This window comes from Myxocyprinus asiaticus, chromosome 9 (assembly GCF_019703515.2).
Source record: "Myxocyprinus asiaticus isolate MX2 ecotype Aquarium Trade chromosome 9, UBuf_Myxa_2, whole genome shotgun sequence".
Lineage (NCBI taxonomy): Eukaryota > Metazoa > Chordata > Actinopteri > Cypriniformes > Catostomidae > Myxocyprinus > Myxocyprinus asiaticus.
In genome coordinates, this window is record NC_059352.1 from 43472755 (window position 1) to 43498687 (window position 25933).

At 39.0% G+C, this 25933-nt stretch overlaps 1 protein-coding gene across 1 annotated transcript in view; it reads right to left on the reverse strand.

The window, feature by feature from the left end:
* The window catches only part of LOC127446490 (unconventional myosin-X-like), a 137675-nt gene that overhangs the window by 92614 nt on the left and 19128 nt on the right, over positions 1-25933 (reverse strand). Inside the window, exon 2 of the mRNA XM_051707456.1 lies at positions 13611-13709. Coding sequence (XP_051563416.1) covers positions 13611-13709 — 99 coding nt within the window. The remainder of the gene's footprint in view (positions 1-13610; positions 13710-25933) is intronic.

A 25933-nucleotide genomic window follows, 5' to 3' on the forward strand; every position in this document is an offset into this window, starting at 1 on the left:
AGAAATTATTGTTAGATCTGTATAAAATCCATAAAATGCATGGAAGTCTATGGAAAGTCCCCACGATGATATAAAAACAAGTTTGTGTGTGTGTGTGTGTGTGTGTGTGTGTATGTGTGTGCACGCGCGCATAAGTGTGTACGGTTTAACACAGGTATGGATTTATGTGCTGTTCCTATTCAAACCCATTAAATCAGCCGCAATCTTTTAAAGTGCACACACACACACACACACACACACGCACACATATGCACGCATGTACAGCCAAGCACTGGAGGGCAAGACAGAAGGAGAGAGTGATGTTTGTCTTTAGTTACATGTACATGCTGTTAAATTGGAGCTGGCAGCCGCCATGCTTAGGATGTAAAGGTCAAAGTTTATGAGCTGAGACAAGTTACTGCTAATCAATACGATTGACGGTAATAACACTGACCTTTCAGAATCCTGATCACAATCAAACATTAGAGAGAACTACAAAGGAACCTGCTATATAAAGGAGCTTGATCTAGATTGAAGTAACTGAATGTATTTATTATGCTCTGTTTGAAAAACAGCATCCCTCTTTCTGGGCTCTTATCAAATAATCACTGTTATATAATATTGAACCACTATGCTTTAAGTCTCAACAGTAAAGCATTTTAGCACCATGCCAGACACTAAATTAATAAAAGCAGATTGTAATTTAATTTCCATGATTTTGTCCTCATTTAAAACCACATTACAATAATGTAAAGTGCTGAAACCACTTAAGAGCTACAAAGACACATGACAAATCTCTGCTTTCTGTCTTCAGTTCATCTGTGTGCTTGTGTGATGTACTCTCTATAACATCCTCTCTGTCTTAGGGTCAGATGGTTTCTGGGGGTCTGATTACTGTAAACGGGGTGCTGATAGCTGTTGACTGAGCAGTTTAAATAGCTCTCTTTATCTCAAACCCGTAATTAGGGTTCCCTTACGACTCAGTACACTTGACATTGCATTTGCTAACGACCAAGTTGAAACCTCTCTACAATAATGCCAGTATTCCAATATTGGCTATGGTGTTTGAGCCCCGCCCTTTTAGGCGCAAAGCTGTCCGCTATAAAAGCAGGCGCACAAACACCATTACTCAGAATTTTCTTCTTTCACGACAGCGATTCATCTCTCGTCCAGAAGCCCTCTACTACTTTGCCATCAACATACACAACTCAGCGGACAGGATCTTCACGGCAACGAGAAGACTCTCTGCTCCCCTACAGTGTTCCGGTGAACATTTACTCCGCCTTGACGCTTCAGCTCCTGATTTCCCACAGCGCTTCATCGGGATTTTTGTATCCTTATAAGCTATTGTGTTGTTGTGTATATGTATGTATGTATGTATGTATGTATATATAAATATGTATATATAAATATAAGAGCCGCTCACGTGTTCGCGTCATTTTAAAGATGTCGTTCCGCAAGTGTTTTCTAACGCGAGGGACACATCCCGCCATCAGATCAGCATGAGAGCTGCATTCACTGTCTGGGCCGCGCCCACGCAGAGACAGCTCTCATAGAGACAGACTGCCTTCACCGTGAGGGCATGAGTCTCAAGATGCTTCGCTCACGAATCGCCCTCGTTCTGGGGGACGGTTCAGCATCACGCGCCCTCCCACCAGCCTCATCTGTGACTCCTGAATGATCACACAATGAGGCATGGTGGGGCCGTGAGATTGAGCAGGATGAATGTGAGGTGGACCTCGTGCCGGCACATGCTCCGCGAGCCCCTGAATCTTCATGTACTGCATCTATGCTGATACATTATGTGCGTGACAAACTTCAGCCCTCTGTAGGAGCACGCCGCCTCATCACGTTTGGCAGTTTTGACACTGGGGATGATGATGTTATGTCTCTTGCTGCATCTGGCGAGTGGTCAGTTGATGGCGCTGCCAGCCCTTCCCCCAGCGAGGGCGAGGAGCGTGCACATGCCACTGAGAAGGAGATGATTCGCATCCTTTCAATGGTAGTTGAAGAGCTCGGTCTTGAGTAATCTCCAGAGAAATCTGAAAAACCTCACCTTGATGAATAGTTCATGCACTGTGCGCCGTCAAGAGACCATGTTCCGCAGGTCTGCCCCGCTCTTCCCAGAACTTAATAACGAATTGTCAATATCCTAGTGCGTGCCCTATTTAGCTCGCTTGCAGCACATCTCTGCCAGGCGAGTAGCATGGCGTGTAACTTTGGTCCTAAAAACGCTCGCAGGGCCCCCCTTCGAGACTTTGGACTCTGTTGATTTGCTCATACTCTCCATTAAAACCGCACTACTGCTGGCTCTGGCCTCAGTAAAACTGGTCAGCGACTTACATGCACTATCAATTGACAATTCTTGTCTTGAGTTTGGCCCCGGCCTTTCAAAAGCCACTGTCAAACCCAGAAAAGGCTATGTGCCTAAGGTTCTAACCATGCCCTTCAGAGTGCAGGTGGTTCACCTTCAAGCCTTCTTCCCTCCTCCATTTAATTCAATGAGGAACAATCCTTGATCTGTTATGCCCTGTCCGGGCACTACACGCATACGTTGAGCACCCGCAAGTTCAGACTGTCTGTTCAGCTCTTTGTGTGCTATGGAGGACGCACGAAAGGAATGTCCGTCTCCAAGTAAAGACTTTCTCACTGGATCGTTGATGCGATTGCCTTGCGTACAAGTCGCAGGGTAAGATTTGCCCAATTGGTGTTAAAGCACGCTCAACTAGAGCATGGCCTCCTCGTGGGCATGGATGACTGGGTAACTGGGTAACTCAGTGGTAAAATACGCTGTTCGCTAGTTCAAATCCCAGTGCGTGCTGAGTGACTCCAGCCAGATCTCCTAAGCAACCAAATTGGCCCAGTTGCTAGGCAGGGTAGAGTCACATGGGGTAACCTCCTCGTGGTCGCTATAATGTGGTTCGTTCTTGGTGGGGCGCATGGTGAGTTGAGCACGGATGCTGCGGTGGATGGCGTGAAGCCTCCACATGCGCTATGTCTCCGTGGCAACGTGCTCAACAAACCACGTGATAAGATGCGCGGGTTGATGGTCTCAGACGCAGAGGCAACTGGGATTCATCCTCCGCCACCCGGATTGAAGCGAATCACTACGCGACCACAAGGACTTAAAAGTGCACTGGGAATTGGGCATTCCAAATTGGGTGAAAAAAAACAAAACACATTCGCAAGGTTTTACAACCTAGACATAATATCTCTCTCTCCTCTCTGTTTAGAGCGCTTGCTATTTCGTTTGCCAAACATATATTTATGCCCCTCCCTTTAAGTACAGCTCCCCATCATTTTACACAACCTCCTGCATTCAGGCCGTTGTAATTTACCATAAAAGCAAGCACTTTCATTATAAATAACTGCCTTCCCAACTGGGTTTGTGAAGGGGTTAATTCATACTATATGACTATAGTTCATATATTCATTCTGAGTGCTATCCTCCTGGCCCAACATGAGGGTCACTCACTTGCAGCATACTCATGTCAGTAGCCGTCCCATGGGACTGCAGCGTCATGTTTCCTCTCTGGAAGGTTATGTCGTGTAGTGCGGCGTGATGGGATTCTATTCCCCATATGTGTAAGCAAACACAATGTCAACTGTACTGAGTTGTAAGGGAACATCTCGGTTACGTACATAAAATCGGTTCCCTGAGATGAAGGGAACGAGAATTTGTGAACGCTGGCCGAACTACAAGACTCAGATTTCTTTTGAGGTGCGAGGGATGCGCTCCTTGTCCCTCAGTCAGAAACTTCTGAGGAATGGTGTCTGCGCACCTGCTTTTATAGCGGACAGCTTTGCGCCTAAAAAGGTGGGGCTCAAACACCATAGTCAATATTAGAATATTGCCATTATTGTAGAGATGTATCAACTAGGTAGTGTGGAAGGACACTCCCCATATGCGTTAGCAAACGCAATGTCTCGTGCCCTTCTTCTCAGGGAACCGAGGTTACGTACGTAATCGAGACATTTTCACTAATAATGTGTCCTGCACACTGAGAAAGTCACTTACAAAAGCTATAATGAATTAGAGTTTCTTAGATTTGTCACTACCCCCCTAATCACTACAAAACATGTCTGTAATTTTCATGAAAAAAAAAGTAAAAAAAAAGTTCATTGGATAACCTTGACATATATATGGTAAAATATGATAGAATGTATTTAACAAGACAATACATGTCTGTAAGTTGTTTTTTAGAAGTAAAAATTAGTATTTTTACTGTATAATTAATCGTAAAAAATTATATTATGAATAACAAGAGAATACATGTACTGTTATGGTAAACTATTGTTAAAATTAAGGTGAAAAACTATAATCTGGCGTTCCCAGAAGTCACTGCATCACCTATCACATTTCATTATATTTAATGTAAATAGTTATGTTTCTTCTTATTTTTTATATAAGTTATGTACTTTGGGGTATGTTATATTTTATGTAGTTTAGTTCATTTTTATTGAATTATTTTAGTCACGTTACACTGATGGTGCTTTGTGTGGGTAACACTTTGCACATACGTATTGGTCATTGCTCTTGGATGGGCCACTCTTGAGGAACTTTAAGTTTTTATGCGGTCTTTTGTTGTTACTACGGTGTTTAACAATAGATTTAAAGTGAAAAGCTTTTTCACTTAAAAAAAGAAGGTTCTTGTAGTTCCAGAATGTTGATCGGTACATTGTCAGTACAGCCAAATCTGACATGTGCATTTACATATACAATGCCATTCAAAAGTCTGAGCCCACATTGAAACAGCAGAACTTTATCATGATTTATTAATATAAACAAAAGTTTGTAACCACAGCACATAGATATTAAAGCAATGTGATACAAGCAGGAGTGTTGTTTTGTTTGTATATCAGCATGGCTGTGATAATCTGCGGCCTCCTGCCTATGGCTGAATCACAGCCGTGCTGATATACATCCATAACAGCATTTGTGTCATATTGCTTTAATACAACAGTTTCAATGAACATTTAAATAATTACCTACATAAAAACTAAGCACTGTCCCAAAAAACACACTTTTGCCTGGAACTACTTTCTTACACAACGGATTTGGATCTGCTGTTGCTAGTTCAAAAGATGCATCCAAGCCACCATTACTCTTTCAAAAATATCACTTTAGAACTAGTAATGACAGCTTGGGTTGTTTCTAACAAGCTATTTGAGTAACAAGGGTGTGTGTATGTGTGTGTGAGAGAGAGCAAGCGAGCAAAAGTATGTCACTCACGTTTTGTTTTGCTGTCGGAGAGAAAACATGGAAGACCAAAGGTTCATTCTTGCTTATTTCTTGGGGAATTCTTATTTTGACACCGTAATATGTGATGGTCAGCTTGCTGAAGATAAAGGAATTTTGGTCAAATACATCCTATATCCTCTGTGTAAAAAAAATCGCTGTCTGAAGAATCTGGTGCACTGACTTGCAGCACAGACTCTCAATGTCAACTCAACTCACTCATAACACATAAAAGGCAGTCTTTTGTCGCCACCTTCTGGATGAAATCTTTAATGTCTCTAGCGCCAACACATTAGCACTGCTCTTACACTTTACTTTGGAACGCCACAATAACATGCGGAGTGACACAAACTGGAAGCATCCCAGTGCTGATATGACTCCTTTATCAGCACTCTTGGAACGCCTCTCATCCAATCAGATTCCAGGACCGGAAACTTTACAAATTTAAATACAAATTTAGCATATAGTTATACAGTGACGTCATGTGATACAGATGAATAGAAAAGGCAGAAAAACTTGCGTTAGATTGAAAGTGTGTGTGTGTGTGTGTGTGTGTGTTGTAAGTGTGGATGTTGGAAGAGATGAAGACATCTTTATGCTCCATTTCTCCACCCACGCATACATACACACACACACACACACACACACACACACACACACACACACACACACACACACACACACACACACACACACCCCCGTCCATCTCTTTCCCCTCAGTGCATGGATATTCCTGCAAAGCTGTTTGATATTTGAAGCTGCTTTGCATGATTTAGAGGAAAGCAGAGAAAAAGAGTGCAGGAGAGAGAAGGTGAGAGTGAGATGAGTACCAGTGACCTACATATACACCCACAGAGAAACACACAAATTTAAAACACACACAAAAAACAAAAAACAGAAAGACGGACAGAAGAAAAAGAGAAAAAAAAATTAAGCAAAAAATTATTTTAAAGGCAATTTCATTTTATTTGAAATGAGTGAAATGTGAAATGAGCCACTGAATTAGAAATAGCTCTCGCATTCATGAAAGCACACAGAAAAGCCGTCTTAGGAAAGGGGGTGGGGTTTGATTGAGAAGCCTTCGAGCGCTGTAGACCAGAGTTGCGTGAGAACTCTTTTGTGCCTGTTAGCTTCTCAAATTTAGGTCATGGATTCTATATTTGTGTCTAAAAGTTCATTTTAAATTTAGTAACAAACCTATGATTGCTTTAGTTGAGTGTGTATACACATACACAAACAAAATCGCTCACTGAAGCAGAAGACTCACCTTAACGTAAATGGTAGGAAGGAGATACTCACTGACCAATACTCCGGAGGGCACACAGCCAAATACACACACACACACACACACACACACACACACACACACACACACACACACAAAAAGTGTGGTGTATAACTGAACCAACCAGACTACATTAGGTAACACCAACAAAAGTAGTTTTTATGTGTCAGATCAAGTAGAAATGGAACCTGAAGGTAACAATTGCAGGTCTTCTCTTTTTACAGTTGTACCAGCGGATATAATGTTATAACTGAAAACACACAAGATATACTGATAAAACATACAAAAACTTGGGCTGTTGATTTAATGCGTTAATTCAGTGCGATTAATTATATAAAAAATAACGTGTTAAAAAAATGTACGCAATTAATCAAGTCCCCGGACTGTAATAAGACATATTACTACCAGTGGTGCAGTCGGGGCCATACGCACGTATGCGCTGTATGCTTACTTTTTTTCCAATGGCTGTTTGGGTATAACAAACTTCTAAGGATCAATATTTGCATTTAATCTCGGTATACCCACTTGTTTTGCTGCATCAGAAGTCCATAATCTACTGTCGTGTTAGTTTCCCTTTAAAGGAGACCTATTATTGCCCTTTTTACAAGATGTAATATAAGTCTCAGGTGTCCCCAGAATGTGTCTGTGAAGTTTCAGCTCAAAATACCCCACGGATAATTTATTATACCATGTTGTAAATGCCTCTTTTTAAGTGGAATCAAAAACACGCTGTTTTCGTGTGTCTCTTTAAATGCAAATGAGCTGCTGCTCCCCGCCCCCTATTATTATACAGACAGTAAATGTAAAAATAACAACATAGCTCTGGTCTCTGTGAATATAATCTGAGACAATGGTAACAGACAGTAAGCATTTTCGGGTTAAAAATTAAAAATAACGACATAGCTCTGTTCTCCGTTAATACAATCAGAGACAATGGTAACTTTAGCTGCATTAGCCATGGAATCAGCTAACAAGCACATTCGAAAAGGCGATTTGCAAACATTAACAAAATATAAAGTGCGATGCTAAAGCTGGAACACGAACAGTTGGTACTGATCCATGCTTGATAATCAAATATTTGGAAAATCCTGCTTTATATTTGTGGCAGCGGGGGCATGGCCGAGCGCCCGTCCGGAGAGAGAGAGAAAGCGGTAAGGGTGCTTACACCGGAGCTAAATTATTTCTAACACCTGTCTCTAATTCCAATGAGCTGGGGAGAGCGGCATATAAACAGCCACGCCACCGTCAGAAGCAGAGAGAGAACGACACGTCAGTCCAGTGTTGGCGTGTGTCCTGAATGTCAAAAAGCTTTTAAGATGTTTATGTTTATGGAGAGTTTATGTATTTGGTGAAGCTATCTGAGTGAACCCAGGAAAACACTAGAGAGAGTGTACAGGCTGTGCAGAGGGCAGAAAATAAAAGCCTTACTTTGACGGTGTCAGAGCTTCCCGACTCGTCCTTTCCCGTGCAACCTTCACAATATTGATCCTCATTCACAAAGCAGTCCGGTGTAAAATTATTTGCACAAACATACACAAATTTTGGAATGTTTTGGGGCACATTTGCTTCAAAAACAAAACTTGTCCACTGCGTCTTCAGTGGCTCTGATGCTGGGAGTACATGAAGACTCTTATGTTCACTTTTATAGCCAACAACAGAACACTTATGACGCTTACGAAGCTGAGACATTATTCTTCTCACTGTAGCTGCTCCAGCACGGAAAAAAATGGCGGACTGTGTGTAGATCACTCGGGGAGGATCTATGATAATAGGGTGGAGCCGTCACCAGTCATGGGCGTGGCCTGCTCTAAAGTGACGACACTTTAGAGCAGAAACGAAAACCGATCATTTTGAGACACTGTTATTGATTAATAGAAATATAAGAAAGAGGAGTAGGTGGACTTTTAATATTGTAGGGTGGCTGTGTACACACACTGCCGACTCACATTTATGTTCAAACACCATGTAAAAGTGAATTTTGCATAATAGGTCCTTTAACTGTATTTAATGCTGTTTTGTGAAAGTGGTGATTCTTCGTTGTAATTGGTGCATTATCACTTAAATTCTAACATTCCCCACAGACAGACATACTGTAGATAGATATCTATGGAGAGAGAGACAACCTCACGCTGAAGCAGTATCAGGTACAATTAAATAGCAAAATATATGTTGCCAAATGTCCTGTAAAATAAGGACTCATCCCCTAATTGAGGGGAAAAAATGCATTCTGTATGAAATCCATAAGCGACACACCCAAATTATTAAAGCGTTTTTCTTTTTACGTTTAGTAGGGGATGTTTGCACTGAAGCCATTTATTTTATTTTTTTTTGTCCATCTGCACTGTTTTTCAATGTGAAGGAGCGCCTGTATAAAATGGATCATTTCACAATTCGGTGACATTTAAGTCCCCAGTACAAGTGTGTGTGGTATTTATATTGTTTAATTTAAACCGATTACAATTTTAATAGGCTTGTTAAAAAGAATAAAGACTATTTATAATGTTAAACACTTCTGTGGGCTTAAAAGCTAAATTTTAAATAATTGAAATCCTTTTCAACTGTTCCACTGTGTCATTTCCTCATGTCCCCAAAACTGCACATCAAATATCTGTGACAAAAATAAGTGCTAAATCATAGGATTCCTGTTTTTTCCCCATTCAATTAAGAGTTTAGTATTACATTCTCTCACTAAAATGTATTAGTTTGTGGTTTTAACACTGATAGTGGAGGTTTTTTGTGTGTCCTTTGACTTATTTTCCACCCTGTTATGTCATGATACTATGACTTTTTGTTGAAGATATATGTTAGGAAATGATATCACACACGAGGTGGACATCAGCCATTCTGCAAATTGTTTTTGAGTTATCTGAAGTTTGTAGCTTTTTTGTTTTATTTATGTTGTCCTTTATTTTGTGGTGTTAGTCATATGTTGTCAAGCATAACTTTGGGAAGATATGTGGGAAATTAATGTAATTTTAAAACTTAAATATACATTCAATATAAGTATTTATGTTAACAGAAATAAAATCATCAATATTAGTTTACAAATATGTTTGTTAGATATCAATCACAGACCATGAAGTGGCAAATTTTTTCCACTGAATGTCCGCTCATGGATATCCGCTTTAATTTCTGCTACATGCCTAAAATGAAACTCTGAATATCTTTAAAACATTTGATGTCACTAACCTGGTAATCTTAGACAAATCTGGTGATTATTTTGTCCTCAAAAGTGCTCATTGCATCCTAAAAGCTTCTCTAGATGGTCATCCAGTCCAGAGGAGCTCGCTAGTCAACATGTGTGGCAAAAGTTTAAAGTAAGCGTTTTTTCATTTCACATTTGCTCTTTATGACAAAATTGGTTAGGTTTAGGCGATGTCCACACTAATCCATTAAGTTTAAAAACTCTGTTATTAGTTTCCTAGCATTATCGACCATGATGAAACGTCATGTAAACGAGAACTCCAATTTCCTTATGCCATTTGATTGGGGTGGGGGGGGAGGGGTTGTTTCAGCACAAAGCATCAAAAGTATGCCAAAATATAGATGTATTATTATTATATTATTATTCAAGCGATTCAAGAGCAAGCATACAGTAAATGCCTGATTTATTTTCTCTCTGCATGGTAGATAACATGTTTAATAAATAATTTGTATCAGTTCATACTTTGTTGAACTGGTTTTTAATGCTACAACAATTTAAGAAATACTTTTGAATCCACGAATCACAACGCTTAGGTTTCTTTATAAAATTTATAATTATTTCAGAAATAAAGGCATTTTCTCAATATACTATCACTTGGTTGTGTACTCACAGAATGACGCAGACACACCAACACAGAACTATAAATGCAAACCACAGTGTGGGCCACTACACGGAGCTTACGACGTATGTTCGATGCAGAAGAATTCGGCCTTTAGTGTGAACGCCCATTTACATTTGAATAATAAAAAAAAATGCAATCAGTTTGATTGAGTCATTTAAAAAGAACTGATCAAAATATTTTTTTTTTTTCATGAATCACTATTCAGGTGTAATTTACTTTATATGACTATAACTTAACGAAACTCTTTTCTCAGTGTCTGCTTGAATGCACACCACTATCAGAGAGACCTTAACATTTAAGGACAGAATCACATTTATGAGTCATTCTAAATGACAGATTCAGCACAGTCCACTACTGGTCATATCGACCTACAAACACCCCATCACACAATGACAGAGACACATGAATAAACATGCATGCACCACACACATGCAAACACAAACAGATGCAGATAAACACACAAACACAAACAAGCTTCTCCTCTACGCATCCGTATATACATAATCCTTCCGTGCTGTGCAGTCTTTCTCATTGAGATGAATCCAGGCCAATCTGTTATTATTAGCCTGAAATCACAGCTCTGCCAACAACCCATGGCCATCACAAACCACTTACCTACATAAGCATAGTGTGTGTGTGTTTGGTTGTATGGGAGTTTAACTGCTGATACAACTGTTTAATTACGATTACATCTTGAAACAGAGGCAGAGTTCTGCCCACTGACCTGTATAGAATTGTAATTGATATCTTTGCTGTCAGTTAAAGGAATGCTGCACAAACTACATAACACATCAAAACTCTGTTTAAAACTCTTTCAAATGTGAGTTTTAAATGAGAACAATGAATCCGAGGTAAGGTGCTCACAGCTACATGATAAAAGCAAAACAGACATGTTACCACAACCAAAAGAGTACTAGTAGGACTAAAGAAGAGGTGGGGATTTTGATTCATCCCAGTGACTTGAGTCTTTTGAATCCTTCCACCAAAATGATTCGTTCAAATTCTTATAACTGATTTGTTCACTGATTCTTTCAGTGACCATTTCTTCAGATTTTATATTTACGGCAGTAGGTGGCAACAAATGAGCATATTTTAAGTGTTATGATGAGTGAGTCATTGAAACAATAATTCAATTAAATCATTAAAAAAACACTATGAGTCATTCACAATCGAAGTTTCATCATGCATTATTTAAATTTACAAAGAGACTTCAGCAGCAACATGAAAATTACAAAACAGTTATGTTACTACTACCAAAAACATACAATAGGATGACTAAACTAGTAATGGGGATTTTGATTCATCCCAGTGACTTGAGTCTTTTGAATCTGTCCACCAAAACGATTCGTACAGATTCCTGCACTGATTCGCTCAGTGACTGTTTCTTCAGATAGCTGTTTACGGCAGTAGGTGGCGACAAATGAGCATCTTTTATGTGTTATGAGTGAGCCACTGAATCATCGACTACGTTTACATGGACACCAGAAAGCCGCTTATTGCTAGAAAGTGGCGTATTGAGAGAAAGTAGTGTTCAGGTTTACATGCACTGTATAAGCAGTGTACTACTTACTTCCATATACATGCGGCTCAGTCAGTAAACAGCTTTCTCCACAGCAATGGAATTTCGCAGCATATGTGTACATAACAAACATGGCATCCAAGGAAGACATCACTTTTGTATTATCCATTGCTTCACTTTATTTCCAGATATTCCAGAGTTGTTTCTGTTTTTGTATCCTTAACTTTCTTTCGCGACCTGCAGCAGAATTGCACTGCAATAGTGGGGTTTCCCTCTTATGTAAAACTCATATACGCGAACATGAGGGACAGTGAATATTTTAGATTGGTATGTATCAATGTGTACAGTTTATAGAGTACTGTATATGCTTTTCCCACTGTACTCTCAGAAATATTGAATTCTTTGTTGTTGGGCTCCATCCTATGATGTTTGTCAACAACATCGCATATGCGTTTACATGACCACGTAAGCCACGTTCTCCGGGGGAAACAAGAGTGTGTTAAACTGCTTTCTCTTAATCCCTTATACAGCGTAAGCAAATCAGCATTCTTGTTTACATGGCGTTTCAGAATGCCCCTTGGAATCATGGAATAAAACGTTTTCTTAAGTGCAGGTAAACGTGGACATTGATTCAATTGATTTGTTTAAAATCAACAATGCAACAAAGCACTACCATTCATAATTAACATCATTTTAATGGTGTGGTCCTCAGTTATTTTTAAACATTAATAAATTAGGGATAATGTTTTGTGAGTACCTATTAAAATAGTGCTACATTATTTTAATTTCCCCATGCTTTCTCTCCTTGTTGAACGAGACTGACTCACATGCCAAACTGAAAGAAGGATATCCCCTTTCTCCTCATTCACGAACGAGATGACTGATTTTGCTAATTTCGTTCATAAATGAGATGACTCTATTCATTGACTTGTTCAGTTAAGGGGTGTATTCGTTCAGTAGGTCTAACCCAATAATACGCTCTTTCACAGCCCGCACTCAAATGCTGCTGGTTTGTTATTGGCAGTCTCTACAGTCCACAGTCATAGCAGCTGGTGATAAACATTGATTTGTTTTTTGTGTCATATGAAGAGCCTGGGACAATTTTCTTTGCTGAATATATCACATTGCACCAGAACAGGTCAGAGCAGCTCATGTAGAGTGGAAGAGTGCTGCATTTGATGGTTATATGATATAGTCTAACGGGTGGCATGGTCGCTCAGTGGATAGCACTGTCGCCTCACAGTTCGAGTCCTGGCTCACTCAGGGCCTTTCTGTGTGCAGTTTGCATGTTCTCCCTGTGTTTGCGTGGGTTTCCCCCATATTCCAAAAACATGCAGGTCAGATTGCCCATAGATGAGAGTGAGAGTGTGAATGTGTGTGTTAGCCCTGTGATGGACTTGCCACCTGCCTTTGGTCCGAGACACCTGGGATAGGCTCCAGCACTACCCGCAACCCTACATAGGACAAGCAGCTACAGAAGATGGATGGATAAAATAGTCTGAGGATGCAGTGACCTAATACACTCTTTCACATGAACATTCATGGGAGGGTGCATGTATTGATTTAAATTTAGGGCACTAAGACGCCCAGTTGGCAGACATGCACACACAGTCTTCAGCTCTGTTTTGATGACATTAAGCACAATGCTACACCAGTGTAATCTCTGAGTCACACAACACGCATTCAACCTTAAAGGGCAACATCTGTGTGCTTGCGTGTGTGTGTGTATATGAGAGAAGGTCAAATTACTTAGAGTCTTACCTCCCCGTAATCGGTGGTGAGTACCAGTGTTCCATCTCCACAGGAGTTCACCATAGATGGAACTAACTGATCTTTATGATTCACCCACACCCGAGCACCCTGCAAAACACACATAAAAAGTCACACACAAATCAACACAATCCCATATCAAATGCTCCATTAGTTAATGAGAATCAGTTCAACAGAAACACAAAACAAGACACACATGAATTTCACAACTTTCACGGTGGCCTGTGGGTGGCTTCTCAATCGCAGACACTCACGGTTGCCCACCCACACTGACACACAAAGCCCAAGCACAGAACAATCTGATTCAACCCTAAAAAGTACTTTTTAGCCTCTCATTGTTCCAAAAGAGGTGGATTGAAGGCCAAGTTGATGTTTTCAGAGCACATTATTAGGTTAGAGAAATAAACTCAGTTTCTCTCAAATGTTCTGAATTTGTCATGCTACATTAAGCAAGCAATCTTACAAAATTGAGCATGAAAGATACAGGAACTAACCATAATTTTTACAGTGTGCATTACTCAATGTTGTCACATTTGTGTTTTTATATCATGGTAGGGACTTTCCATTGACATCTATTATTTTTACACTGAGCTCATGATCTTTACTTTCCCTGAAAGTTAGATTTCACCCAAAAATTTAAATATTCTTTCATTGTTTACTCACCCGAAACTAAAGCACTTCATTTGATAAAAAAAATTCAATGTTACTTTGAAAAGTAATTGTTCTATTTTAATTTGATTAAAGTTTGGATTCATTGGATTAGACACAATTTGGATGATGAAATTGAAATCCACTTTAAAACATGTTATTCAGAAAAAAAAAAAAAAAACTCTTGCTATTGTTTTCATTTATTATTTCCATTTGAATGTATAATTTTAATGGGCTAAAGGAGTGTGTTCAGTAGCATATTACATATTTTTTCTGTGGTATTGAAATTGGCAGTCTCACATTTGGACAATGAGGTTTTATGGTGTTTTTTTGTCCTTTTCCGAGTATGAAAGATTGGAGTGCCTATTTACATACTTCATGGCAATTACTGTAAGGGCCCCGATATACCTCTTTATAAGTTTTTCTTCGTTCTTCCTTCAGGGTTAAAAAGAAGTTCGAAGCAGCTGGGCAATGGTATACTGTTTGCGAACATTCAGACACCTGCCACACCACTGTGGGAGGTGTTGAGAAGTACATTTAAATATGAGGACATTCAGTAAAATCTTAACATGACATTAAAATGTGTTATCAATGACGTTATGCCTCATTCTATGAGTAGAATTCACACTAGATCAGTAAAATATGTTTTTTTTAACCACTCGATGATGATTTAAAGTAATATACATACAGTAAAAAAATGTGGAATTTGTCTTGTTTACATTCTGAATTCATGACGCACTAACACGATATATGCAGCCATAATATGCACCTATTACACTTTGTTATTGTAATTTATGATGGCACTGACACGACTGCAAAGACTGGTGTATAAAAGAGTGTTAATGGGAAGAATACAGACAAAAGAATGATGATAGGCATACCTTACTATGGGCAGATGTCTGATTGGCTTTCACTGCAGAAGGCACATGAGTGAAGCAGCATATAAAACTAAAGAGTGCATGGGCACTTCCGAGTATTTGAGTGCATTTGATTCCTTCTGTAGACTGACTGAAAATGGCCTGGACCAATGGCAGTAAGGTGTTTAGCAGAAAGGAAAGAAGTTTTCCTAAAAACACCTTTTGGGCCAGATAACCTTATAAAGACTTTTTTTTTTTTAAATCACATTGTGTTCCATGGAAGAAAGGAAGTAATTTGGTTTTGCGGCGAGATTAGGTACACAACATTCTAAATAGCACTGAAAATGAATAAAGGAGAATAAAGGATCTGAACCATGAACAGACAGAAATTGTAGCTAAGGCTTTCAATTCATACATCACAGATATTAAAAAATATTTACCATGAACTTAAATCAATATATCGCGGTAATGAGTGAATACAATTTAATTTCAGGATGTGTTTTTCTTAGGAAAGATGACATAATTTGTTTTATGGTTACTGTCCATGTTATCATAGTTTTACTTTTACCTTTGGTTACTATGATCTTACTGCAAATACCACATCCTGATGAAAAGAAACTGTGAAAGAAAACTAATTCCCAGTGTCACACCGTGTCCTAACCAGACATGATGTGACGCTGCGACACGTGATCCTTCTCATAACAGTATATTAAAGCCGGGTTGACACTAGCCAGTTCAAAACAACTTTATTTTCGCCGAGGATGTCACAGACCTACGGAATGTTGTGTCTCGTTCTCTTCATGCGGAGCTCTATAGACACACATACAGACTCACACACACCAGCGGCTCATTTTGACTTACTCTACGCTTCCCTGTCACATGGAGATCGACGAAATAACAACAGAGTACTGTGTGAGTGCATGAACACAAAAAATGGTAATAGACTGAATTTGTATGCGATTTATAAACTAACTTTGCCCTGTGTATGTGTGTGATTGTGTACTATCCCCTTGAGATTTGTGAAAGTGTATGTCCATTTGCACCTTCAGTGAGAAAATGAGTTCATCTGACTGTTGTAACATCTGCTTTTATTGTCATTTATAATCATTTTAGTGTATGAATATCGCGGTATCGCGTCGCGTCTGGTTACTCTTGTAACATCTGCTTTTATTATCATTTATAATCATTTTAGTGCATGAATATTGCAGTATCGCGTCACGTGTGGTTACTGTTGTAACATCTGCTTTTATTATCATTTATAATCATTTTAGTGCATGAATATCGCGGTATCGCGTCGCGTCTGATTACTGTTGTAACATCTGCTTTTATTATCATTTATAATCATTTTAGTGTATGAATATCGCGGTATCGCGTCACGTGTGGTTAGGAACCCCCCCCCCACCGCACGACCAACTCAGGTGCTGGTGCGACCATCTGTAGAACTTGGTGGCACTGGTGCTACTGCTCTCAAACTGTAGTCTGGGCATTTTAGATGTGTCCTCCTGTTCTTCTCAGAAGGCAAATTGCAGTTCTACGTGAGGGCTGGACTGAATGTCCAGCTGTATGAAGTTGAGCAATAACAATCGGGAAATGGATCGATCAGGCCTCAGCTGCATACAACAGCATCAGGACCAACATACTATAATCACATATTACTACTAAAGCACGATGACTTGGAAGAAACATCTCAGCATGTTTGCTATCCACCTTTTTTTTGGGGGGGGGGATTTTTCCCCTTTTTCTCCCAATTTGGAATGCCCAATTCCCAATGCACTCTAAGTCCTCGTGGTCGCATAGTGATTCACCTCAGTCCGGGTGGCGGAGGACGAATCCCAGTTGCCTCCGCGTCTGAGACAGTCAACCCGCACATCTTATCACGTGGCTTTTTGAGCGCGTTGCCACGGAGACACAGCGCGTGTTGAGGCTTCACGCCATCCACCGCGGCAATCACACTCAATTCACCATGCGCCCCACCGAGAACAAACCACATTATAGCGACCACGAGGAGGTTACCCCATGTGACTCTACCCTCCCTAGCAACCGGGCCAATTTGGTTGCTTACGAGACCTGGCTGGAGTCACTCAGCACGCCCTGGGATTCGAACTAGCCCCTGCTATCCACCTTTTACACACTCACACACACACACACACACACACACACACATAACAGAAAACTTTTTGCATTATTAGAATTTTAAAAATCATTATTTTCATTTATGTATGGATCGTTTTTTTTTTTTTTTAAATGAGGACATCCAAGAATGTCCCCGAAGGGAGGTTTTGTCTGATTTAGCTCACTTTTCAGTGCAAATTTGTCCCCCAACTATAGCTAAGTATTTACACACACACACACACATGTTGGTGCGGCTATCCTTATGAGGACTCTCCATAAACGTAATGATTTTTATACTGTATGAACTATAGATTCTATCCCCTAACCCTAAACCTAACCCTCACAAAAAACGTTCTACATTTTTACATTTAAATTAAAACATTATTTAGTATGTTTAAGTGATTTGAATTATGGGTACACTAGAAATGTCCTCATAAATCACATTTATAGCATAATACCCTTGTAATTACCAGTCTGTAACATAAAAAAACTGTCCTCATAAACCACCCAAACCTGCCCACACACACACACACACACACACACACACACACACACACACACACATACACTTACACAACGTACCAAGGCACCATGACTCCTTTCAGTGCATTACTGTAAGTCAGGCGCTATCAGCGGGCACAATTTAGTGAAGTGAATTCCCCCTGTAACTAGCACTGACTTATAAAAAAAAACCACTCAGTAACACTCAGTTAAAAATGTAATGTAAATGCTTTAGTCTGACAGATTTTTGCGAAGTCAGAATAACATATGTAATATGTCAATGGTGTTGGCTAGCGTTATCTTCACATTATGATAAAACTATCACAATTACCTCTAGTTCACATTGTAGAATGGGTATTTCATGGCGTCCTCTTTGACCCAGCCATGACTTACTCTAGACACAACATCTTTTTCTTTTCTTTTAAAAAAAAAAGAGCACTTGTGCAGCACCCTTTTTAATTTTGCACATCTATGCTGATGAGACAACGGCAACGCGGACTGATGGCTATTGCCCAGTCAATGCTGTCAATCGTGAGTAAAGTCCTAAAAGATGTATATCGTAGTCTGATATAGAAGACAGTTGATGTTGCACAGTCTATCTTAGCATCTCTAATGGGGTCATATCGTACAGTCTGATATGCAGCAATCATAAATGACAAAAAAAATCGTACATTGTGAACTGGGATTTAGTCAATGTAGTAGACGAATTCCAATCAATTCAAACTTTTTTGATCTTATCAATAAAATTTTGGTTTAAAAATGTTTTTCTTAAGTGCCTCTCCAGGTGTTTCTCTGTGTGTGTGTGTGTGTGTGTGTGTGTGTGTGTGTGTGTGTGTGGACTATAGTAGAGCAGAGTGTTCACCGAAGCATGTTTCATTTACTGAAGATGCCTGCACATTTATCTTCATGTACTGTTTTATGCCAGAGGTATGGAGGAACATAAGCAAATTAACTATTATGACACACAAACACACACACACACACACACACACACACACACACACACACACACACACAAACTTGTTTTTATATAATTGTCGGGACTCTCCATAGACTTCCATGCATTTTATGGATTTTATACAGATCTAACGATAATTTCTATCCCCTAACCCTAACCCTACCCCTAAACCTAACCCTCACAGAAAACTTTTTGCATTTTTACATTTTCAAAAAAACATCCTTTAGTATGTTTACTATGCCATTTCCCTCGTGGGGACCGCTGGCTGCATCCCACAAGGTAGGTGATCTCAGGTTTTACTATCCTTGAATGTAGTATAGACATGTACACACACACACACACACATACAGTATACTCACACTCATGCCGACAAACAGATATAGAATATGAAAATAAACCTATTAATATACACAATGAAAGACAGACAGACAGACAGACAAAAAGATAGATACATAGACAGACAGACAGAGACATTATGGTGAGAAACTTCAGTGTTTTTGTCAACAGATGATTTGACCAAGGCGAGTCGTCCCACCTCAAGTCAGAGGAACTAGTAGTGATGCAGACAAAGGAAAGGCTGATCTGCCCCTGAGTAAAAAAATATGCCAGCCAGAAAACCCCATACAACAGACAGCTGGGCAAAAATGTACACACACATTTCCACGAGAAGACGTTAAAGAGGACATATAATTGACAGCAGGAAATTTCTTGGTTTTCTGGTAGGCAAAAACAAAGCAAATGTGTCATTTAGAAATATGTAGAAATTAGTCTTAACTTCACAAAGACAATCAATACAAGTCAAGTCATTTATATGAAGAAATATTAAAGGGATAATTCACCCTAAAATGAAAATTCTGGCATCCATTCTGTCATTACAATGAAAGTGTTCATGTCTGTTTTGGGTGCAAGAAACCATGACTAACTTTATAAGTGGACCAGCAGGAAAAAATGAAACACACACATCACTATGTGTATTATGAGCATTAGAAGTTAAGAAATTGAAAATGACTTGAACTGTCTTCAGTCCACCCACACCTTCCCTTTTTTTCTCCAGTGTTTTTCATGCTTCTATCAGGAAACCCTTATATTACACAGCTGCAGATAGCATCTCTAACAGGGATCAGAGTGCACTAATTAGCACAGATGTAAAGGCCCGATCTAAACGAATCATTAATGAGAGCTCTTTTTTGTTCAACCCTATGGAGAGCAGGAGAGTGTAATCATGCATGAACAGAACAGATATGAAGGAATTTGACGTCTTCATCAACAGATATTTCTGCTGTTGCTGTCACAGAGCTGCCAGTAAACAACTGTCACTTCAATTGAAAAATAAAGAAGAAAACGGTGTTGCTAGGATGTTGTTGGTCGTTTCCAAGGCATTTATGAAGTGTGGATTTTAGCCCATTGCCATACAGTTGCTATGGTGTCCTGGGTGGTTGCTTCACCTATTTTTTCAACCACCAGGCCATAGCTTAAGCCACATCAAAACTAATACAATTTTAATTAAAAAAGCATTGATTTTGCTACGTTTACGCCTCATCCATACCGAAACGGCATGATTTGAGGTAAAATTCACATCCATTGCACAAACAATATGGGATGAATTACATGCTAAAGTAAAATACTTAGGATTAGGGGTTTATTCAAATCCCTAACTCATGGTATGAACAACAGTCCAGATGCTTGCTTTAGCAAACAGCACTAATAAACACCCAATCACGTTGGCTATATATACACATAATCCCTCTGTGAGGGAATGAGTAATCATGCTCTCATTTGGGGAGGGCAACATGGTTGGTCTAAAAGATGCAGCCCTAGAGGAACTAGCGTTATTATTGACCTGACCACCTTTCCATCCGACTTTCAACTTCAGTCAGACCACCATCCTCCACCCAGAGTCTTCTTCCATTACAATGAAAAACACAGCTCGGAGACTCGCACACATTTTGTATGATCCATTAAGCAAATGTTATGAAACATATACTCAACCTTGACACAAACTCTGTATCTCAGAAAATGGAACCCCTTCAGTCCCTGCACAGATTCTTGCCTTTTTATAACCCTCAGCTAATGAACGATCTAATTTAAATAAGCTCTCAACCTCACAACAATGTCCTCTAAACCTCTATTCAACGTTCAGTGGAGGTTACCAATCCCATGAGAAGATAAAATAATGTTCACACTGAGGGACACAGGACGTGATGAGCCTGAATGATTCTGTAGTCCTCAGGTTCTGAAGACTAAGAAAGCTATTTGTTGGGCCTCATGTATTCAGATAGAAGACAAAGGCAGGCCTAACACAGTCGTAAAAAACATAACTCAAGCCCCCACCTTCTAAGTCGTAAATTTTACTGATAAAAATCGCGCCAAAATCAAACAAAGGGTGTCCAAAACAGACTACAGATCCATGAAGCCTTGCTCACTAAAGGATCGAACTCTCAACTCCTATTGGATGAGGCAAACAACAGAACATCCCTCAAACATGACATCATCAGGAGTTGAAATACCTCTGAAATGCTTCCAGAATTTACTTCCAGCGACTTTGTTCACCGAATATAGACGTAGCTTTTTGCTGCTCTCAGGTGCAACCTCGTGGCACAAGGAAGTAATGTCCGACTTGAAACTGTAGCCATACAATCTCCATCTCGCTGGATGAGTTGAGATTACTCTGTGTTCAACCAAACACTCTAACGGATCCGAAGGAGACCGCCGAGCAATTCGCATCTTCATCCGTTTGCCTACAGAAGTGAAGAGATTAAAAGATTTCTCTTCCATCTTCAATCAAGTCGACATTTCTGAGTTCTCCGCCAGCCCGCCGAGAATCAACAGCCGTACCGCCCGCCGACAATCAACAGCCGTACCGCCCGTCGACAGAGCGAGGAAACGGCCTCCCTTCATCACCTGAGCCTCAAGGAACTGGGTCAGAGTTAAAGGACGGAGGAAAACACATTCTACCTGTGTCCTCATGCGATTCAAGTAAGAGGTTTACGTCTGGGCAGAGATAGAATATTATAGTGTGTTATTCTTGTGTTTCAAGGTTTTTGCTTGTACAGTTTACGGACCTCCATGTCCGCTCATTATTAATACTCGGTATTAATTATCACGATTTTGTTTTGCTGTATTGTGGTCCAACCAAATTGGATTGTTGTGACATTTCGCCATCGCGGGTGAGACAGCAACTGAGTTCATCCATTAAAGAGTCAAATAACGCGGGACTGTTTACGAGCCGTCCACCGCGTCTCTGAGCGATGAACTAAACAGCTGCTTTCTCTCCCACGATCGCGAAATCAGCTTTAGGGCTGTCACTTCTCTCTCTCTCTCGTACTAATTACACACACACTGTCACACACACACTGTCACACACACACACCTTATGTGTTATAGGATTATTTTATTTCCATATCTAATCATATCACTGTTTAGTTTGTAGTTGTAAGTCGGAAGTTTATTGACTGCATTGTATTAATTATTAATTGATATTACTGCATAAATAAACTTTGTTTATATTACAAAGAGAAGTGTTTTGGTTTGTTTTGCATACGCCTGTGTCATGCTGACGGGATGTCAGTGCTCGGATTCAAACCTTCATTCATTGTTTTTTTTCCCGAAAATCGATATTCTTCGGATGTCGATTTTCCTAAGAAAACAATCTATAATTAATAATTATCTTTGATGATTGTTGAATTTGAATGATCAATAAGCTAGTGTTAATTTTAATTAATGTTTCATCGATGTTAACAATTAATGATTATCTTTGATAATTGTTGATTTTAAAGGATTAAAAAAGCTAACATTGATTCTCATCAATGTTCTATTGATTTTAATAATTAGTAATTATCTTTGATAATTATTAATTATTGCTAATAACCAAACTTGCTCCTAAACGTAGCACACTACATTTACTGGAGCCCCATATGAGGTTTTAATGAGTTAGATCCAATTAATTAATTTAAATATTAGTTAATAACTACAGAAATTATTATTAATTATTTCTGATAGTAACACTGATCTAAACTACCGGTAAAGCCCTACATATTTTTACCGAAAATTTTAATTTCTGTCATTTACTCTTTTTCCAGTTATTGGGCTGTCAATCTCCAAAAATGACAAGAAAGCTCCTTAAAAATGGTCAATACAACTCATGCGCTTTATTACTAAAAATCTTCCCCTCCAGCTCTCAATTCTCATTTCTGCTCATTTGTAAGTAAGTGATGACAGAATTTCAATTTTTGGGTGGATATTGGCTTGAAAAATGCAGAGTACGTACGGTACAGTGGCCTCGATAAGTATTTGGACATTTAAACCCCACTTCAAAGGTCTGAATTTCATTGTATTAGACAACACAATATCAAACAAAGTGGAATCTGCCAACAAATGATACTAGACCTTTACTCAGAAGTAACTTATTGGAGCATTTTTCAAATACTGTACTTCTAACCAACTGGTCCTGAGGTTTTAAGTGGATGTATGAAGTCAGTTTCCACGGGTGAATGAACATGGACATGTTCCACTAAGATTGACAACTAGAAAGTATCCAAGTGTCCCTGAATGTGCACCAAGCACAGTGAAAAAAATAAATCCAACATGGTGGACAAAGCGATAGAAATGTTAAATATGCTTATATTTAATTTATTGCTTAAACATATCAGTAAAAATAGTTCACTCTAATTAAAGATAAGCTATTTTACCCAATATTTGTGTTTGCTATGTATTTTTATGCTAATCGTATTGTTAGCTTAGCAACATACTAACTTCAAACTATATAGGAATCAATTGGGAGTCGAGAACGTGTCCAAGTATGAGACCATTTTATAATCCACAATTGGCTAGACCATAAAACAAAACTCTGAAGCCAGTTTTCCTGGTTTCAGTGTTGTAGTAACTGCATTTTGGCTTTATAGGGAAGTATTGTTTTATGACTTTAAATCTTACAACCTTTTTGTGAAATGCTTAGCTTGAAAAGTGTGCTTGCTATCTTTATTTTAAATCAATGCCATTTGGTTCAATATTTTGAAATCAAATGCAATGCCATTTATACATTTCTGTGTGTGTGTCTTAAGTCCAAATACTTTTGGGGGGCCCACTGTACTTGAAGGTTTCCTCAATTTTTGGTCTCAAGCGTGATACAGCTAGACCAGGAGACAAGGAGATAGAAAGAAAGAGAGAGAAATGGCAAAAGAATATAGGACAGTATTGACCATAAAGGCAATATAAACCCACAAACCCAAGGAGACTGCTTCCCATCACCCACCTCTTCAGTATTAAACATGCTGACATTTCAATGTTCACCAGTGGTGTCTCAGTTACCGCAAAGCAAACATTCTGAGATATTTCTGCTTCATATCAGACATCCCTCAGTTATAATGCCACCACTCTGCAGAGAACTTTATCTGCACAGGTGATCTGAAGGGCAGCTCCTGTTCTTACTGTAGGCATAATGCCCCAAAGACAGTGGTCTTAAGTGACATCAGTTCGTCCTGTGAGATACTGTCAGGAATTAATTTCTGCAGCTCTGCACACTAAAATGATACCTGAAAGAATACAGCGAAACGCTAAAGTACTTGAATAATCTAAAAGCAACTGGAGTTACCAAGTATCTATATTCTATTCCTTTCTTTTTCCAGTCTATTTCTGAGTTACTTTAGAAAAAAATGTGTCTGCAGTAATATCAAACTTCTAGTATTTAGGCTTATGTTGCATGATTATACATATAAAAAATGTTTTGTCATATAACCTCTAAAAAAGCTTCCTTTTTAGGGTCAGATCTGGCCAGAATTATTTTTATGTGGCTCCTTGTACGTATCGCAACACTTTCCTGGTGAAATTAACACTAGAGGCGCTACAGCAATGACTTTTGTTCCCTTTCACACAAATCACCAGTAACACTGCAGATTATCAGTTCATAAACACTTTTCGCCCTGTTACTCACACAATGCTATCTTATGACATCAAAACACTTTAAATGTAGTGCATGACTTGTAAGGCAATACATTTTAATGTTTGAACTACATAACCAACTACATTTACAAGCTTGTTCGGACGTCATCAAATTGCATAGTAGCTCAACTGATAAAGCGTTACACTTGCAATGCAAAGAACCGGAGTACAAGTCTTGAAGAGCACGACACATTGACACGTGAGAAAACAATGTCATAGAAGAACCACAAAATGATATGGTTGCTTCAGCAATTGTGTTTTTCATGTAATATTTGCTTTTTTTATGATACTTTTGTTTAGGTTTAGGTTTAAGGTTTAGTGTAGGGAGGTAGGTTTTGTTTATTTACAACTTGATAGAGCATTAGCCTTAAAAACCTCATCTGTTTTTCATCTCAAATTTTGCTTTTTATGACACTATCAGTTAGGTTTACAGGGTTTATCCTGGGTCAGAAATGGTCTTCGGTGGTGGCTGACATATACAGTCCATACACGCGAAGTTGGTTTATTGCATAATTTCAGTTAATTAATATTTAACATAATTATGTAGTTGCATATCATTTAGGCCTATACATTGGATATACCAGTTATTTTTGATCATCTAAGCATCTGGAACATTTTGAATGGGAAATCAAACTAAATAGTGATCTCCTGCTTTCCTGTCTCTAGAGCACAAATATAGGTAAGCCTGCTGGACTGGTTGATTTAGAACTCAATGGAGCATTAACCTTAAAAACTGTTTGGGGGACAATTTTAATTTGCAAGAAATTTGCAGAATTCTGGGATTTTAAACAAAAATGTTTTTTTAAGGACTATAATGTTTTTGAAGGAGGAAGAAAATCTGAGATGTATCAAATATGACAGCAACAGGAAAACATACAGTTAGCAGATCTACAGCATTCATTTAATTTAATTCTCTCATCTTTCATTTCTCCTCCCCTATTTTTTCCTTTATCATACTCTCATCTTCTAACCTCAAGTATGTTCACACACAGCAGAGGGAGAGAGAAAGAGTGGAAAAAATGAATGATAGATGAAGCCGTTGGACTAAAAGCTGTGCTTGAGAGGAGAGATTCCCACCACACAGAGGAAAACAGAGAGAGATGATGAGGTCAGAAGTCTTCCATTGCAATGCGTCTCCCATCCTCCTTTAATTTATGGCCTACACACTAACGTTCAATAAAGACACATACAGACACACACACACACACACACACACACTACTTTTATGGAGCATTTTATTCTCAGCCTGAACAAGGTCATTTATGTTAACAACAGTAATTGGAACACAAGATATTTGGTGA